General features: G+C 33.3%; 1 protein-coding gene across 1 annotated transcript in view; it reads right to left on the bottom strand.

Annotated features, from left to right (window-relative positions):
* Positions 1 to 21,061, bottom strand: part of LOC145243116 (zinc finger CCHC domain-containing protein 8-like) — a 50,642-nt gene that overhangs the window by 11,227 nt on the left and 18,354 nt on the right. Inside the window, exons 7-11 of the mRNA XM_080106183.1 lie at positions 18,442 to 18,522; positions 15,518 to 15,652; positions 14,642 to 14,704; positions 11,366 to 11,517; positions 1,785 to 1,847 (exon numbers count right to left, since the gene is read on the bottom strand). Of these exons, the coding sequence (XP_079962309.1) occupies positions 1,785 to 1,847; positions 11,366 to 11,517; positions 14,642 to 14,704; positions 15,518 to 15,652; positions 18,442 to 18,522 (494 nt within the window). The remainder of the gene's footprint in view (positions 1 to 1,784; positions 1,848 to 11,365; positions 11,518 to 14,641; positions 14,705 to 15,517; positions 15,653 to 18,441; positions 18,523 to 21,061) is intronic.

The raw sequence follows: 21,061 nt of genomic DNA on the forward strand, positions 1-21,061 counted from the left end.
GCAATTCCTGAATTTAATACAAAACAAGGTTTGTAATAGTTGCAACTAGTTAATATTAAAATGAAAGAGCCTAACAATCTATCTATATAATTATAAAAACTCAAATGACCTTGTAACGGGTGTTGTAATCCAAAATCCAGTTTACGACTTCCAGTTGCGCATGCATACATAAACAAATAATCAACGTGACAATAAAACGTTTTGTTTTACTGTGTACGTTTTCAGCGTCCCAATTGCTTTTTTTTTCACATCTTAATTATCCAAATAAACAATTGTTAATACTTTCTGTTTTTACATCGTTCATTTCCATATTACATTTAAGTTATTTTAACGCAATTTTTTTACAAATATTTACCTATAAGTATGGCAAACCATTTATAATTCAATGGCTATAAGTTTTTTTTTTTTTTCAAAAATAAACAATTATAAACAGACTCATAGAAATCTATCTATATTCTTTTTCCATTTTAATATACTTTCATAGAAATCTTTCTATTATGTCACAAAAAAATATTTTCTTTACATCACAAGTGTCACGCTCATACATTAATTCCATAGCTAAAATAACATACTGACCCAACGGGTCACGGGTAGTCTAGTATTTATATAAAGTTAGGTATGTACATGTTTATATTTTTGCAAAATAATTAAAACTCACATTACACATCCATCGTATCATTCTCATCATCTCTCTTCATGAAACGCATGTCCTCAATTCTCACCTTCATACACCATCACACTGCATAAACATGATTGAAAGATTCTTCCTTTGGTCAATGCCTCCATTCAGTCTCGAAAGACAAGGGATACCCCCTGTAGGAGTAGGTGCACATGTAATTATGAGGCAAGGGTTGCGCAATCATAACCACACCTCTCCTGAATCAGCACTGCTTGAGTCAAGTGGCAAGAAGTCTAAGATGACTGGAAACAATGCCGGGATAAGCGGAGAACATATGCAGCACCTGGGAGTCCCAAATGGCCACCCATTTAGTACTGACCAGGTTCAACATTGCTTAACTTTGGTGATCCAGCGGGAACCAGTGTATCAACATGTATGCCTTTGATCGACAATGGTAACAATTTGCTGGTTAGCAATGGTATGAGTTCCTTGAACTTACTACATCAACTGCTAATTCTTGCCATTAACACTTGCACCTGCTCCACTGTACTCCAATTACAAAACTTGAATAGATTTGCCAAGCAGATATACTTATTCCGCATGAAGTAGAAACAGCTAAAACAAAGTATTTCAAATTGAATCATTTTAGCTTTTATCATTTTTTTGATAAGGATTTTAAACTAGCGCTTCACTAAAAGAGTATTCATAAAATTTAACAAGCTTTTACAAGAGGAGTATACAATTCATTACATAAACATTAAAAACATTGAAACAAGTCGACTCATGCCAAGAGTAATTATTTAAATAAAATTATATACTAATCAGTCATCAGTTTAATATGCCCACGTGTTACAAATTAATCTATGAAGATCTTTATCCCTCCTTCTCTCAAATCCATCCTCAACACTTTCACGTTTTCCCTGAACTTACACTGCCACCTCAACTGTTCTGGATCTACTAATCTAACCTCATTGATTCGTTCAATGAGACTAAACTAACAAAGTCTCCTGTTCTACACACATCTCCCTATTTTGTGCAGATTTAACTGTTCTCAGTGTTCATCAGATTTAAATTTGTCTTTAAGACTCACATTAAACATTCACACTATCAATTCTCTCCATAAAATATTATATATTTTAGAAATAAACTTTCTATAAACACTTACCATCACCAGAAGGAGCTTCTTCAAATTCACCCTCCTCCAGAGTTTCACCAGTTATGCTAACCTCTATAAAAAAGAAAAAAAATATAATAGTCAAATTTGTTTTCTCTTCAAATTTTATTTTTAAATAATTACATCATTGGACTGTATAGTAGACATAGCATCCATTTCTGTGTGATTTAATACTAAAACAAAAAAATTACTTGACAATTGAATGAAAAGAGAATGGACATTAAAATACTCAAATACTCTTCATGCCATTATCATTTTCACAATGGCGTTCTGCACATTTTTTTTTTTTTTTTTTTTTTTTACATGGGAGTCACCACTTCGCAAATGCCACTTGAGAATAAAGGTTAATCAGTGCATGGTAGTCACCGAGACAATAGCATATTAATAGTTAGTGGCGGAAATGGGGTAGAAATGGATTATTTAGGAGGATGGCTCAACAAGAACTTGTTTCCATTGGACTTGAAGATGACCATATTGTAACCAGCTGGAAGCAGGCCAAGGGAACAGAATTCACAAGCAGGCAGTTTTTGGAAAGAAGCTTTCTTCCTCAGTGGTATTTTCTGTGCATAAATTTACTTTCATCTTTTTCTATCATCATGGAATTTGACTTTAGATTTAAGCACAGAAAGAGTGGGGAAAACTGTTGAGTCCCATTGTTGCTAGACAAGTGTTTTTTGTGAAATTTTGGCAAGAGGGGACGATAGATTGAAGCTCAGACGAGCACTTGGCAATGAAAATAATGACAGAGTAAAGGCAGGCGCACAATGTCTCTTCTGTGGGAAAGAGGTTGCAGGGAAGAAAAAAAGAGTATCACTTACTAGGTTTCAAAGCCAATTTTGAACTTTGTCAAGGCAGGACATGAGCTCTGAGCAGGTCCTGCCCGGATATGGCAGCAGTACCCATTTTAGGACGTACCTGGCTCTTATACAGGTAGAGAATTGCGTCAGGTAGGGTTGAGTTTGCTGCAAAGTTCTTGGCAAATGCTAACAAAATCACCTCAGAGTTGTTGATGATGGTCAGGATAGAGGACACACGGTTATAGTTAGCTAACATACTTCCTAATTTATCAAGTGCTATTGAAAGCGGTGACAAGGCAAATCAGTTCCTTCACTTTTTCTCTCCTACCTATATCTCCCTATTGTACATGTGCTCTTTTTTTTTATGTTTTTCCAATCTTACTTTATTTCATAATCATTAAAAAGTTTTTCGGTATAATTTTAATTAAGCATTAGCAAAATTTTTTTTTTTTTTTTTAATTATTGAAAATACTTTTTAAATTCTTTTAAGTAATTAACTTTTTAGTTTATGAAGTAATGCCAGTCACGGAACTGTGCACCACCAAAACAGTAATGAAAGACCTATTAGACAAAACTTAGTGAATGTAGTGAAATAAACGGGCGTTTCTCAGCAAACTATAATCGAATGGTATAATTACATTTGCACAATGTGTATGTTCGAAAATCCAGTGCAAATGAGTGGTCCTCATCGTACAGTAGAAATAGATGAAAGTAAATTTATGCACAGAAAATATCACCGAGGATGATATTGTGAAGGGCAATGGGTTCTTGGTATGGTCGAGCGAGAAACAAATGCGACAATGGTAGTGCCATTTCAAACGAGAGATGTAGGAACCCTATTGCCAATAATTCAACAGTACATTCGACCAGGCACACAAATTGTGATAGATGGTCGGCATACCTATAATGCACTAGTGAATCCAGATGACACCACTATTCACACAAATCATGTGGAAGGTAGCTGGAGTCTCTGTAAAGTTAAATTCAGGACCATGAGGGATTAACGATGCAAACTTCAAGTCATCTGCAAGAATCCTGTAACAGTAGATAATTAAAGTCAACTATTTTGGGAACATTATGTATTAGATACATTTTTTTATGAGGTTTGAAATTTTATTATTTTGATTTTAATAATTTCATTTGTTATTTTGATTCCAATAATTATATTTTTATAAACACATATTTATTATATGAATTCAAATAAAATTTTTTCTTTGAAATATTAAAAAAAATAAAAATTATTTTTCTAATAACATACTAGCATGGGTGCCCAGCGTTGTCCAAGTGTTTGGAGGTGTATGTTGAGCAAAAAAAAAAAAAAAAAAAAAAAAAAAAAGTCAATTTTTTTTAACTGACCCCTATTATGACCCCTTAACATTTATTGTTTTGGGCTCAAATCAAGTTATTAAGTTAGATCCATGTCCAAGGAACCTATATCTAAAATTTCAAGTGTTTAGACCCAAAATTAGCGGAGGTAGAGTTCTTAAAGGTCAAATCGTTGAACTTTGACTCCTTAACAGCCAAATTTCTAGCTGAAAACTGATCACGTAGATTTTCCCAAATCTCAGTAACCTGTATATCAAATTTCGAGTCTGTAGACTTAAAATTGACAGAGTTATTGCGTAGGGAAATGTACACACACAGACAGACACACAGATATACAAACACGTTCACTTTTATGGATATATAGATATTTCTTATAAAATTTCAATTTAATTTTGTTAATAAAAGTGCAAATAAAGACGAATTGTGTTATTTTTATTTATATAAATTTTTCTAGTATACTTTTCAATAATGTCCTTTTCTTATATTTTATTTCAATAAATCACTTCACAATAGAAATACTGAAGAACAATAAAAGTGAAGGAACTGATTTACCTTTTCACCACTTCTGGTAGCACTATGCCGGAAATTAGGAATTACGTTAACACACATCTATTTAGGACATAGACTCTCAACCTGGGGGCCATGGCCCCCAAGGGGGCCATGGCAATAATTTAGGGGGGCCATGGTGGAATTTTCTTTTTTAATTGATTAAGTTGACAATAAAATTTTGTTACCTACATAATATTGTTACGAATGTGTGTGTACGTGTGTATGTATGTATGTGTGTATGTATGTGGGAGAGAGGTGATCGAATTATCTCAGTGTGGCCTTGGATATCAGCACGTAAACATGTGGGTATAATTGATTCTGAACCATACTGTATACTGTTTTACTTATTTTGTTCGACAATTATAAATGCGGTCGCTGTTTTCGTGTGTGAAATATTTGTGCACTTCCTTTATTATTTTCTTATTTTTTGGTATCATTGTATTCATGCTCATTCCCTACTCAGGTATTCCTGCTTTTTTTTTTTAGTGCTAATATTGATGTGACTCGCTATTCTTCTCATAATTTCAATTGGGGCAGTGCTTGTCAAAGGAGGTGTGTTCTTGCTGTAGAAAGTACATTTCAGCTTGCTAGGTTGAGTGTGAATGTTTATCATCTTTACTCTCTCTGTGTATGTTTGTGTATGACTGTGTGTGTGCTTAATGTGTGAGTCCATGGATGTATTATGTATGTGGATATTTGTGTGTTTGTCATTTTATCACTTGTCCTATTTATCTGTCCTTCATTATCATTCTTTTGTCTTATCACTTAATGTTTGTTCTGATGGTCTGTCTTCTTTATTTTCCCTAGATTTGCGATGGCTACTAGTGTTACTAAGAAGCGGAAGTACAGTGAAGAGTACATTAGCTACGGATTTACATCAATTCTCGCTGATGGCATCGAGAAACCTCAGTGTGTACTGTGCTTCAAAGTGTTGGGGAACGATTCTATGAGGCCTAGTAAGTTGAAGCATCATTTGCAGACCATCCATCCACAGTATGCTGAAAAAGACCCCGATTTCTTCAGGCGCCATGAAAGTAGTTTCGGAAAACAGAAACTGGATGCAACTGGTGCTTTCCAACAACAGACCTCAAGTGTAGTTGAGGCATCATACGAGGTTGCCCTTGAAATAGCGAAGCAAAAGAAGCCCCACACAATTGGTGAAACCTTAATTAAGCCATGTACTTTAAAGATGGTCAAGCGTGTTCTTGGAGATGCAAATGAACGTAAAATTCAACAAATTTCCTTGTCAAACGACACAGTGAAGCGGAGAATTAATGAAATGTCAGATGACATAAAGGAAAAAGTGATACAGGAGATCAAATCGTCTCCAGCTGGTATGTTTGCAATACAACTGGATGAGTCAACGGATGTGAGTTCGTGTGCACAGCTACTCGTGTTTGTTAGGTATATTTTCTTGTGTGATATCAAGGAAGAATATCTGTTATGTACACAGCTTGAGACCACCACAACAGCTGAAGATGTGATGGAAAAGCTATCTTCTTTCTTCAAAGCTAACAGGATCCCATGGGAAAATTGTTGTGGAGTCTGTACAGACGGGGCTCCAGTGATGCTGGGATCAAAATCAGGGTTCCAGAAGCGTGTCAAGGAAGTAGCTCCGAATGCCAAGGGGGTTCATTGTATGATCCATCGTTTTGCACTGGCGTCGAAAACCCTCCCTGATGAACTTTGCAAGATCCTGGAGGCAGTGGTCAAATGCGTCAACTTTGTAAAAGCTGGAGCTCTGAACTCTCGCCTTTTCCAGAACCTCTGTAGAGACATGGATTCGGAGCATGAAGCTCTCCTCTTTTACTCCAAAGTGCGCTGGCTTTCCAAGGGCAATGTTGTGAATCGAGTGTTTGAACTTCCGGGGGAGCTAAAATTGTTCCTGGAAATGCAAGGGAAAGATGATCTGTTGAGTCACTTCAATGAGGTTTTGTGGGAGCCACGTCTTGCATATTTAGCAGATATATTTGAGCAGCTAAATAGGTTGAATCTGAAACTACAGGGCAAGGAAAGAAATTTGTTTCACCTGATGGACTGTCTTCGTGGATTTCTTGCCAAGCTCCAGAATTGGCAAAGGAAAGTCGGTGCCGGGAATGTTGCCATGTTTGAAAACCTTTCAGCTGTCCTTGACGAGAATGAAGAAGATAGTCTGCTTGACCCATTACTTAAAACTGAAATCACCCAGCATCTGAGATCCTTGGAAAGTGAACTTAATATGTACTTCCCAGAATTCGAGGAGGAAGAAGGGAAGTTGGTAAGGAATCCATTCTCTGGCACTCTTGATATTACTACCATTCCCAGTGATGTTCAGGACGAGTTCCTTGATCTCAAACATGATTCTGCTGCCAAAGATCTCTATGAAGAAAAATCTCTGAATGTATTCTGGTGTTCGATGCATCAGTCATATCCAAAAGTCAGTGAGATTGCACTTCGACTACTCTTGCCTTTTTCAACTACCTATTTATGTGAGTCTGGTTTCTCCACCCTTCTACAAATCAAGAATAAGAGCCGCAACCGATTGGATGTGGACCCCGACATGAGATGTGCATTGTCAGTGACACAACCTCGGATTCGTCAACTGACTGAAAAGAAACAATATCAGCCTTCCCACTGATGTGTGATAAAGTATGCAGAGGTTAATTGAACTTTCTCCCATCCAAATCAAATTTGCTATTGTCTGCTAGTCTTTTGTAGTCTAGTGATGTAAGTTAAGCATATCACAGAAATCTATCAATATAAGATAATTATGACTGTAAACTTTGTAATAAAGCAAGGGTGTTCTCTTCATCAACATTTTATTTATTCTTTTTTTTCTGCGCCTTTTTTGGCAGGGTGGGATTTGGGAAAAAAATGAAGGGGAGCCACACGAATGTTGAGAATTCATGAAGGGGGGAATGGAGTGAAAAAGGTTGAGAACCACTGATTTAGGACTTTGTTATTTGCCAAAACTCATGGAAACCAAGCCTCTATTATTCTACTTTGGACTTGATGGACTGAGCGTAAGACACTCTCGCGTTTTCTATAATTCTTTTGCAGTGATTGCTGACATTTCTATAGGCGACTTTAGTTTTAAAACATCTATTACGCTTAAAGCAATTGATTTCTGTATACAACGATGACAGTACATTCAGTGATGTACCAAGGCTGACTGTTCAGTTTCTGTTAGAATTTCTTGGAGATTATGCAGCTGTCTATGCTCATAGTTAATCAATCAAATAAATCAAATGCTATATCAGACGCATTCTTTTAAGCACAGAGCATAAGGATGCTTCCGATATTAACATTCGGAAACCATTCCCAGTCAGCCATCGAATATCGATACACTATTCAATGGAAAGATATTTGGGGTTTTGTTCTAATTTGTTTTTTACTTTATCGAGACACTAGAGTGATCATAAGATGTCAGTGAAGACAGAACTGAGGATGAGCACAGTTCAGGACATATTGTTAAGAAAAAATCTAAGACTTGCAAATTGTTCATAAGTATCAGGTGTTCTAGTAGGTTCAGTTAACAATCTGAGTTCAGTCATAAGAGAGGAAGAAATCATGACAAAATCTCCATCATCCATTTTATTTTAGTCAACTATCCATTCAACATTGTGAACCTTAAAGTATCCACAAATATGAATGTTAGCTGAGAGATGAACAGACAAAGTATGATCAATTTGCTTAGTGATACTCTCAAAGATAGCAACTCCATCACTGTGACTACGGTAGAGGGCAAATATAAATGTTGTGCTGTAAATAAGCGCTACTCTAAAGCATATGTAGGGATGTTTGGGGTCTTCTTTGAAAATGTCTGCCATAGATAAGATATCTTTGATGTAGGCACATAATCCATGTCCATGGCAATCTCAAAGGTCAGTTTGGATATGAAGTTAGGAGAGCCTTTGATGGAGAAATCGGCTAAGGAAGCAGTGAAATCAATGCTAGTTTCAGACAAAAACAACAAGTCAGGTTTGGTTTCCCGCAATTGGACTTCAACTTCTGAAAAGTTGGAATGTAGACCTCTGATGTTAGAGAAGGAGTCCTTGTAGTTTGGGGGGGGGGGGGTCCATGTTGGAAGTTATGATTCTGGGGTTTCTCTTGATTTGTTTGTGGAAATTTTTCATAGTTAGGCTGTGGAGTTTGTGGAAGAGGTCAGCAGAGTTATTAAAAGCAGGGTGAAGAAGAGAAAGAGAGAAAGAATTGGGATGAAAGAATTAGTGAAGAAGGAAAACTTTGTAGACCATTGAAAAAGCTGTAGCAGTTCCCATTAATATGGCATAGAGGCCCCACCAGAAGCTACTGCAAAACAAGACTTAAGTCAATTAGCATGCCTCCGCTTAACAATGTAACTATGAGCCAAAGTTTTATCTGGGACCAACACCTCCATATTTTCTGAAATATTCCTAAAGTCATGCCATGGAAATGTCGATAATTCAAAAACTATTTGATCAGGCTGAAATTTTTTTATGGTGGTTTGAAAAAAGCAGTTGTAAAATTCTGTCAAAATGTTGACCTTGACATAAAATTTTCAAGATTATATAAGACGTGTAACTTCATTGACTACAATATGAGCCAAATAGCAAGTTTTGAAGCTAACATCAAAAGTGTGACTATTACCTTTTCTTTAGTCTTGACCAATATTTTGACCAAATTTGGTAATGATTGGTCAAAATATGGACACTAACATATACACATACATATCTGTGAGCAAAATTTCTGACTATAGATACATGAGAAGTTTGTATAGTTTTCATATGATCCATTTTTCATTGTGTTCATTGCCAAACATATTGTTTACATTCCCTATACTTCCTAGTAAACAGCCCATCATTAAACATAAATTACTAATCATAATTATCCAGATCACAAGAGAGTTCATCTTTGAAGCAATAACTTCTAGGCATCTTCCCCAAGGTTAGAAGACTAACGTGGTTGCAAACTATCAAAGCAGATGTTAAACCTAGCTTTGACCCATAGTTCTACGATGTTCACCACTCATCCTGGAACTGGCTACCCATTACTACCTCAACAACCATGGACTGTTGTGTGTGGTCTGCATACATCCAGGACATTGTGTGTTCTATGGAATGAGTCAGCTCAACATATCCTGGATGAATGTCACCCCAAGTACAAGTACATATCCCAATATCAACAAAGAGGTATTTCTATACTCTTTCATCCTGTTGATCCTTTGCTATGGCTGCAAGACAATGGCCAATGAGGATGACTGATGTAGGCACTGTATGTAGGGGGGCCTCAATGCCTCCCTGCAAGAACTGCAAAAACTTAATGTCATCTCCCCTAAGCAGGATTCACATGAAACTGGAGACCGCTTGTGAAGTTAATATTCCTATAATACTTTCTCCTTCAGAGAAGGCTGGTTAAACCTACCTAGAGTGAATGCCATGCCTCCTTTTGTTTTCCTACTTCTGTTTAAGTGACGCAAATGTATCAGTGGATACTAAAGATCTGGATGAAAACTATTAAGGAAGAATTAGCTGAGCTCTCAGGTATATGAGTGGTTGGCTTTTCGCCATAGAATTACAATTGGTAACCAACTTGTGTGAACTTGCTCAGGACTGCCATAACTTGGAATGTAATGCAGGCCAGGAAAGAAGGAACAATAACAATTTACTCATAGCTGGAGAGACGCTGTGGGTTCTTATCAAAAAAAAATTAATGTGGCAATATTGTGCATCCTAGGTAAAATGAAATAACCTTGCCAGTACCTTACTGATAAATTTCTCACATTTCATTATGACTAATAGGAGAAAACGAGCAGAAATTTTAATTCCCAGAAAAATAAGCTGAAAAATAGAAGCACCACAAACATTAAGTAAGGTGATTATAACAAGCCACTGGCATATTCTGACAATGAAGTTATCATTCTGGGAAAGTATTTTCGTACAGAAAAGGCCAAAAAGAGAGAAAAGCGAGGAAGATGTGAATTGAGCATGAAGAGGAAGAGAAAGTGGGGTATACTATCTCGAAGAGGCAAAAAAAAAAAAAAAAAAAAAAAGATAAAGAAAGAAACAGTTATTAAAACAGTTATACTAAGATACAATGTGGGAATTTTTCAGACAATCAAGAGACTCCCTGGATGGTTTTTGGTGATTCCATGACGGTGTGAAATGGAAATTTACCAGGCCCACAAACCAACAAATTCCGTCCAAACGAACTTAGAATAAAATTTAAGTTCAACAAAAACTCCAGCCATCCAAAACATATCTCTTGAGCAGAACAAGATATAAGCTAGCCATTCTTTCTTTGTATACAGATTATATATAATCAAATAATTATTTTTTTATAATGAAAACAATTATCAGTGACTTGTTGGTCATTTCTTCTTTGTCATCGTTTTGAAGCGATTCGGTTTTTTCACAGACACCTCCACACCAAACCTTTCCAGTGACAAGAGCTTCCAGTCAAATAGTGACTTTTGGTGAAAGAAGAAACCACTAACATGGCCAATGACCAAACTCAGAGACGTCCTGGAGAGCAAAAATACATTTTTAGTACCTTCGAAAACTCATTGGTGTGGAAATCATGTTACTACACGCACTTAGGATTTGCACATATTTGTGCACCTCTGAGCTAAATTCATCAATATATACATAGTTCCAGCATCCAGTGAATTGCCTGAATACTTTTAAAGGGTCCGAGACTAGACAATGTTATATTTGTAATCCACAGCTACAGTAGACAATAGCCTATGGGGACCATGGTTAGATTTGAGGTGTCGTAACAAGGCTATGTTACAATTTGTGGTGACGCAACAAAGTATAGGGTTACATTAATGCATAATTGAATGAAATAGATCCAACAGGATTTGAATTCATCATAGCAAATTCCAAACTACATGGCAGTATATAATCTCCACCCCCTTAGTAAATGGTTAATAGTACTTACGCCTTCCATGTTTGTCAAACATGTTCATTCCAGACGCAGATTTCGTTTTTGCTTCTTTTAACCATCCAGGAGGATAACCATACAGTCGCATACGGTAGATGTAACTTGGAGAGGATTTAGCATCCAAACCTAGAGCGTCTCTGAGATCATCACTGAAATTAACGAGAAATAAGTTTACAATGATTACTTCACATTAAATAATTGGATTCAGCATTTACAAGAAGGATTCAGTTTGAGAAAAAAAAAAAGCATTATATCAGCAATCAGCATTTCATAAATTTATATTAAAAGTTTTTTAATGAAAAGGATTCGTGATTAACATTAGTAAATGTGATAAAAGTTGTTGAAACAATTCTTTTTGTTGTATCCATTCCACTAAAGATATACATTTTGTATTATTTCCATATTTGTTGAATTTTTTCATTTTTACAAAAATCTAAATACTTTAATCTTGTTGTATTCAGTATTAAATTTGTTGTTTTCACTTTTGTCTAAACTTCCTTCCAATTTCAGCATTAATTCTAGTTGTATATCCACTTAAGCAATGATTTCTGGAGTCCTAACTTAGTCTGGTTTATAACAAATTCTTTAGAAAATTTTTAAAATTGCATTTTTTTTTTTAGGTAAAGGGGTGTTAATAGTTAAAAGAAATGTAAAAACTTTTGTTCTTATTCTTAATTTATTTCACACTGAAGAATAAAAACAAAAAGACATTTATAAAAAAAAATTAACTAAGCACCTTGATGTTTTTAAAGTCAAGTAGAAGATAGGGAGGAGAAGGGAGCGGCAATTAGAGTTAGTATTGCTCAAACATACATCCTCAACAATCAGTGCCACAGAATTTTCTGTCTGCAATTCTAGGAGGTCCATCCTCACAAGCGTCACCTTTCTTTGAGAAAGGGGGGATTTATTACTATTTATCTGAGGTACCCAGCTCTATAAGGAAATGGTGACAGGGCTGTCAAGGCATTTTATGTTTATTAAAAGTGCACAGACCTCTTATGTGCTAGGCTTTTCAATCTCCGCTTTCCAATTTTACGTCTTCCCACGATGGGAGGGATATAAATATCAACTAGATTATTTTGTTTATTAAAACAGATTAATTTTTTTGCTAACAAAAGTGTAAAAGTCAAAATTAAAAAAATTTCTTTTTATTGAAAAAGTCATTGAAATCAGTCCCTCTTCAGGATTGAAAAAGACGTGGATGCCATCTGAAAACCTGGTTCAGAATGGTAATGGAGTTTGCCGCAAGAACCACGATTTGCTAACAACTGTGGTGGTCAGTCATGCCTGGTCAGCATACATTCGGAAAGTGATAAATTCTTTGGATAGAGCCAGCTCAATATCTCCAGTGTGAATGCTGAAACAAGTATGTATTATTGGGGGGGAAAAAAAAAACAAGATTTCCTTCAAATTTATGATTACATAATCAGATAAATTGATCATAAAAAAATGTCTTTATAAGCCAAATCTAAGAACAAAATTCTTTCCTATTGTTTAGTAAGGACTAAAGGCCAGCAATGCATACAAGCTGTCTGCCCTTTTTCTCCATACCTCATTGTGAGTGTGTGTGTGTCTGGGGGTGGGGTAGAATAAAGGAGGTGTGGCTTCAACTGAACATCGGCAGATGACTTTTTTTCTTTCTTAATGACTTAATGAGAGTGATGGAAGAAAACAAAAGAGAAATTGGAAGCTAGCAAGCAACAATTTTTTTTCTGATGTGGTCATTTGTTTAGGTTCACGGTTAGTTGAGTTTTTGAATCACAAGGAGTCGGATTTAGGTGATCAAGTCAGATATATTGACTTGAATATCAATGATAACAAAAACAAAAGTATCCCATCACAAAGAGAAAAAAAAATGTGTATATACTTTAAAGACTATTGATAGGTACAGGTGAAATGAATGCTGATGCTCAAAATGTATAAACATTTTAACCCCTCACTTTACTTAAAAATTCATCAAAAATAATGAAATTTTCAGTATTTATCAAATAATGATCATGGAATATAATGAACCCATTATTTTTATTTGAATCTTTGTAGAAATGTATTATTTTGTTTAAACAACAAACACCTTCACTAAAGTTATGGTTTTCAGTAGTAAAAAAAAAACAATGAATGCATTTATTTTTGCATTTTCATGAAAATAAAACATCGTAAATTGTAACAATAAAAAAAGAAAAAAAATTTTCAGGAGCATTACGAAAATCTTGAAAAAAAAAAAAAAAATTTTTAAGCAGGAAAACAGAAAAATAATTAAATAAAAAAAATGGTAAAAATTATACAAACATTCACCATAGGAATGTACAGATACATGGCTGGGAGAAAAAAGAAAACCAGCACTCCCTACCTCTCCTCCAACTACCCGATGTCATTTTCAGGCAGCCTTTTAACTTTCTGACATTTTTTACTTCTATAAAATCCACGCTTAGACGACTTTGTTTTTGCTTTTGGGGGCTAATTAAGCTATATTTTGTACAAACAAGTTTTTTTTTATTATTTAATTCAATATCTTAGAACTTTACTAAATATCTTTGAAATAGACCCATAAAACTAATATTTATCTTTCAAGAGATTTTTACAATGAATTTATTTAACTTCAAAATTTAGCTGAACTTGTCAGTTTCTGAATGTCACCGTAAAAACATTTTTCATTACAACTTTTTTTTCATGTGTACGAATATTTTTTTTCTTTTTTAAAATTAACTTTATGCTTTAATCTTTCAAATACAATTAAAAAGTAGTCGGAAACCTATAAAAAAGTTATGATAAACTGGCTTTCAAAACTATGTCTCCCTATCTTTTTTCCACCATTATTGCCTGTAACTAACTATTGATCAGTATGTGAACACGTTTGAGGTTTTTTAGGATGAATATTAATTGCTATTGTTTATTTTTTTTTTGCTGTATTCATTTTGATATAAAATTTGATTGCTCATTGTTTAATCATTGCCTTGTTAGTGTTTCTTTTTAATAATCTCATCTTGTCAGCATTTCATGTAAAAAAGGAAAAAAAATCAAACTAATATTCAAATATATCAAATGGATAAAGAGGTATATCAGAAACACTTCAGATGAATAAATAAATTAAAAAGAATTATTATTGTAATAAAATTCTATCTGAAAAGATATTGAGGCTTTTATCTGTACAAAGGTCAACTTTCTTAATCCAGTTCTGGATTGATATCTGAACCGTTAATGAGAAGTTTATTTTTACATTAGAAATTCTATCCCACTAAGGAATGAAGATTTATGAGAATTCAAATTGAAGCTCACCTAATCACACCAGGCTTAAAAGATGAAAATCGAGGATCAATATCAGCATGATAACGGGAATTTCTGAAAAAACAACAAACAATAAATAAAACATACAAACATCATTTTAGCATTAAGATGAGCTTATTAAATTTCTTCTGGTGAATAGTTCCATGATTTCAAGCATTTTGTACAAATAACGATATCAATTTTAAATCCCTAATTTCTAAACCCAAACATTTAGCTTACAATTTTTTTTTTCTGCTATTAATGAATGAGCTATGAAGATATATTTGCTGCAAAACAGATTAAAAATTAAAACATGAACCAATAGCTACTACGTTATGCATGCATATCGGTAATGCCAGCGTTCAACCTTCACCTGGCAAATTTCATTTTTTTTTCTTTTTTTAATTTTCACACCTTTGTACAAATTTTCCCGGGCTAAAACCACAATATAAAGTTTTGCATGAGTTCAAATACCTTAGATATGAAGTTTCACGTCAGCAGACCAAAAACTGACAGGTGGGGAAAATTTTTTCAACAAAAATATATACTTATACATAAATATATATGGAAAGAGTTTTGTGTTTACTATAAAAAATTTTACGCAAATATTATACAAGTATAAATCATGTAGAATATCTGCATGAATATAATTACACATAATAGTTAACTAAAGATGACCATCCCATAAGAAAACTGAAAAAAACTAATAGGGAATTAATTAAAATGAATGTTTAAAAGAATAGGCAAATTAGTTAGATCTTTTGCTAGTGAATGCAATTCCACAACCCATATATAAGAAAGTTGTATTTTCTTTTTAAATAAATACAATAAAGAGGTTTTTAATATGAATACACAGAAACCCCCAAATTTATAGGAGTATAGACTTACTTCTGAGGTCCACCACCAGACTGCGAATTTTGCATGAAATTTTGTCGATTTATGCGTATACGTTCTGGATCTCGTCTTTCCTTGCATTCATTCATCATATGATCACCCCCACAATTAAAACACTGAGCTTTTCTCCTAGAGACAAAAAATAATAGAATTGATATGAAAACTATTGAAGTGAACTATAAAAAAAAATGTCAAAGACATAGCAAATATGTTTAATCCATTCAAATAGGATCAACTGTAGGCTATAAATAATTTTAGATTTAGTTGAATTTCTGATATCCAGCTAAAAAGCTACAGTAGAAATCAATGGCCTATCAGATAAAGCATTGCTGAAGGAAAATAATGAACATGTCATTTCGAATAATCAATATTAAAGAAATATTAATCAGAAAAAGTTTATCCATTAATGTAATGGATTATTGGTTCTTGTCCTAAATTACTCATACATTAAAAAAAAAATCTACATGATGTACATACCTGTAACAGAATGAAAGTGTCATTTTCCAAAAATCATGTAAATTGATAAAGTAGTTTTAATTAAGAAAATCAAATTTTATGAGTAAGCAAAAAACGCACCATTTTGTGTTACCATCTTAAAGAAACAAAGGCAGATAACACCACAATAATTAAAACTTGCAATCTTTATAACGTCTGCAATTTCTCATTAATCACTTAAAATCATTTCAAAATTATTTTCTTTATAAAAATAAAACTACTTAATCAATTTTATGTTATTTTTGGAATATGATCCGTTTGTTCCATTATGGGTATGATGCGTACATCATAAAGATTTTTCGACATTTTTTTTTTTTTAACATAGTGGAAATTCTAAACCACCACTAAATTATTTGCTTGAAACGGAAAGTTATTTTCTAAATAAATACAAATATACATGAACTATCAGGTTGTTCAGAAAATACTGATAAATTTTGATGTCCCCTTTAAAAGTAAATTTAGACAAAATTGTACATGTTTATTAATTGATGAGAACTATCTTTTCTGAGATTGCCTATTCATGGGATGAATGGTCTCCATGCATTCCAGCATTATAAGATGTGCAAAATACAGCATCTTCATAGTGAATGACCGTTCATGTATAGTAAAGAGCACTTAGTTAATTCGTTAATAATAAGCATGGATATAGAATGACAGTTCTAGGAATAAACCTTGAACAAAAATTTTTCTAATCTTTATAGATAGTTGGAGATCCTATGATGATCAACAAACAGATGCTTCAGCAGTGAGAATATTAGCTTCTCAGCAGCAATAAGAATATGTACTGTTTCAGTAAGTGGAAGTTCATACAAGTGTAGTGTACATGTTTAGCGAGTTATATTTATCCAGCCCTGAAGATACATTCGGCAAGTATTTCAGTATAATCTGCTAAAACATACATATAACACAAGACAATAAACCCTCCAAACAGAGTTTTGTTCTCAAGCATGTGGTGAAACTATTTAGAGTATGCACGTGTATAGATAATAATGAAATAATTGATTTTGTTGTTTTATAACTTTTAGATGCGAATAATTTGTATTATTTGAACTATAGTTCTCACAACATTTCAGCCAAAGTAACCTTCAAATGCATCTTGTCAAACTCTGGAATCTTTCTGTCAAACAAGAACCTGGAATAGATATAAGTGCTAAGTAACAGTTTTCTAAAAATTGAAGGTTCAATCCTCAGTGAAGGTGATACTAATACAATTAGGAATTACTTTTACCCGGTCACGGCTGGATGGAACGAAAGCAAGCTACCCTGTGGATTAAATAAAGGGTTCCATTTAAAATTCCATATAAATTTCCGAATTCCATAAGACACATCTGAAGGCTGCAGGTTACATCAGTTGAAATGCTGTGAGAATAACATCCAAGATGAGAACAGTAGTCTGAATAATACAAATTGATTTCTACTCTTTAATAAATTTCCAATCATTCCTCTCAGAATACAATTTTGAAGCCTTACAGAAGAAATGCATATACTTTACTGGTTCAAACTCTCACAATGCTACTAACAGGATTCATAAGGTGATTTCACAAATTTCATAGTGATCATTAGTCTTCAAAATGCAGGTAAGAGAAAGGTATGCACCCTTCAAATGAAAGTTTGAAAGCATTTGTCAAACAAAACTCATGTCCAAGTGAAATAGCATCTGACCATATGTAGCGATTTGATAAATTGAAAAAGGTGAATAAATGGGTTCAATGAGTAAACGTTTCTGAAATGGATTATTTTTAAAATAACCTCATATATCTTTATTATATTTCTCTTAGTTTGTTCTGATTTTTCTCGGAAACTACTTGGCTGATTTAGCTGAAATTTTGTATGGACTTTTGTTATAAGATGCAAGGAATTAAGTATTATGATATTTGTTTGTAGCACAGTTAAGGATTAGTATTTAATGCAAAAATGTGCACAAACTTAAACATCAATTCAAACATCAATTTGATATAAAGCACTCATTCTAAATTAACGGGCTAAAATGTCTAGTTTTACCATATTTCTTATAATCATAAAGGTGACGAGAAATTCAAAAATCTATTTAAGACTTTGTGCCTGTAACACTTAAGTTTTAAATAGGATTGCTTTGAAATGTGTCACTGCAAGAGGTTCCGTTTATCCAATCAAGAACACTTAAGTTTGAAATAGCATTTTTCATCATTAAATTCACAGTTTGAATGAAAGGACGCAACTTTAGAATGGATTCATTTTTTTTATATTTTGACAAAATGAATTTCATCATTAATAAACTTTAGGAAAATCCATTGGAAATTGATGTTAAATATTGACAAATTTATAACTGCTACAGATAATACATATTACAGTCAAATATGTGTATGATTTTTTTTTTTAATTCTTGTGAAGAAAAAAAAAAAAAAAAAGAAAGAAATAGCAAAAAGTAAAGAAGACAAGTTTACCTTTCTGGTTTGTTACCCTTTGGTTGGTCTCCTTCATGATCGACTTCCACAGGGAGAGGGTCATAAAATATTTGCTCGTATCTATCAAAATAGATAGAAAATAAATTTAAATGGGATAAATAGAAATACTAAAATATGCTTTAGCAAAAGTATCTAAATTTGAAAATGGTTAACATGCCATAAATTTGAAAATAAAACAAACTTTAGAAATGCATAGCATTTGCTAAACAACAGAATCCAATTTATCAAAAATTGGAAAAATCAGCTTAGTTTATAATAAACCAACATAGGATACAATTCAATATTTTCTTAAAATGTGCAAGTAAATATCAGGAATATATATATATAACAGGTAAATACAAATTATGACTTAGCTCATTCAAAATTATATCGAAGTAAAAATTATGAGATTTGCATGTAACTTTCTATAATCATGTACAGTAGAATCCCGGGATACAGCATTAAAAATTAGTAACAAAATACAGTACAGTATATAAAACACATGTATATAATCAAATAACATAAATTACACCATAAAGCGGCGAAAATATTGTAACCAGGAGCCGGAAAAACATTATATTCCACAGCATAACCTGAAAAAAATGTACCCTAGGGCCACCATATCCCTGGGGTTCTACTGCAGGTTGTAAAATTTATAAATTATATGTATATTTGTAGGCCACCCGGCATTGCCCAATCGTAAAATATACATAATATATTTTAATTCATGCAGATTTCTTATTATTATAAAGCTAACTCTCTTGATTATTATTCAATAGACAGTTATGATTTAAAAATTATATAAAAAAAAAAAGAAAAAAAATGACTTCAGTACCATCCACTAGAATAGAAACCAGGACATTTAGCGCTTCAGCCTTAGTTGCTATTTATCTCTCTAACGTTATTGTTTGAGCTACTCGCAGATAGTACAAAAAGTTAAAAATTGAGCAATTTTGAGCTATGAATATTCCATTTGGCTTATGAACAAAGGTAACAGCAGGAGTAATGTTTTATTCAACATACCCCGCCAAGATCAATTGTTTTGTTTTCAATTTTGACCCCATAACAGCAATTTTTGCCAACTAAAACCCAAATCAAAAATATGCTAAAGGGCCAAATATCTGCTATCAAATTTCAACTCTGTAGATCAAATGTTCAGAGAGGAGTATGGTAGAGACTTTTTGCACACACACACACACACACACACACCGACAAGGCCACTTTTATATATAGATATCTATAATATAAAGCTGAATGTCTGTGTGTGTGTCTGGTCATGAATAGGCTCCTATATGGTAGACTATTATAGAAAACTGATCACATATAATGATAGATGTATTGAGACACAGGAATGGGTATGTTTGATCTGGCATAATGATGATTCATTAAAATTGTGGGGTCTGTGTACGCGCCTGGTCCACAAAGTATGGAAATAAAAAATTAAAAAAAAAAAACGTTTACAAGTGTTTTTGATATAGATGTACATAATAATACTTTGATAAGTATGTTTTAACTTAAATAGGGATGGTATAATAAAATTGTGGGGTCTGCGTCCACGCCTGGCCTCCATAGAATGGAAATAGGCACAAACTTTAATAAAGACTTTTTATATCTATCTGCGTAAGTATACTTTGATAATTATGTTTCAGTTTGAAGAAATATAGTATAATAAAATTATGGAGTGTTTGTTCGCGCCTGACCTCCATAGAATGGAAATATGTCACAAAGTTTAACAAGGTTTTTTAATATAGATCCACAGAATATTGAGGTAAGTGTTTCAGTGTGAACAGGTATGGTATAATAAATTATTTTTTAATAAATTTTATTTTTACTTTCATCATATTTTGTTTTGGTTTTGATACCCCCAAATTCGAAGCTATCTCTTTACAAACCTTCCTTTTCATAACCTATCACACTTTCATAAATCAGAGTCCATTTTCTGTAGGCTGTTTTTGAACCCAGTCAACGACGGGTACTTTTGCTAGTATAGAAATATTTCCATGTGCTAGAATTCCATGTTAGAATGGCCTGGAAAATGGTAGATTAAAAATAATCTACCATTTTTCAGGCCATTCTAACGTTATGTGAGACTAATCTCTCACTCTAAAATAAGTTTTCACAGTATTCACACATAATTCCCCCTAGCCCTACCATTAACCCTAAGTCTGAATGGCAAAAACCCTCTTAAAACCATGCATAATTGTCTATTAAAAAACAAAACTTACAGGATTATTTTTTATAGAAAAAAAAAATGGTTAACTGCCCTAAAACGTTATTATGGCCCTAAAATTTAATATTATTTTACAATAAATTTTTAGATTAAATTTTTACATTTGTTGATTTTTTTCTGCCAAATTTTTCATATGTAATCGCCTAAAAATGAAGAATTATATATTTTGCAGAGGCAACTGGGGGCTATTTAGCAAGTGTTAATTTACAATAATAACAAAGAAGTCTTGCAGCATATTCATGTCTAACAGTCCTAGTATTAGATTTCAGTTTCTTATAGACAAAATGTATTACAATTTAACTTCGAGTTCTCTTACTTGTTTTTTTAATGGATACATGGAATTTTTAAGGACTTGAACACCATTAATTTCTGGAGATTTCCAGTGCCAAA

Source organism: Euprymna scolopes, chromosome 1 (genome assembly GCF_053919585.1).
Source record: "Euprymna scolopes isolate OS-2025 chromosome 1, ASM5391958v1, whole genome shotgun sequence".
NCBI lineage: Eukaryota > Metazoa > Mollusca > Cephalopoda > Sepiida > Sepiolidae > Euprymna > Euprymna scolopes.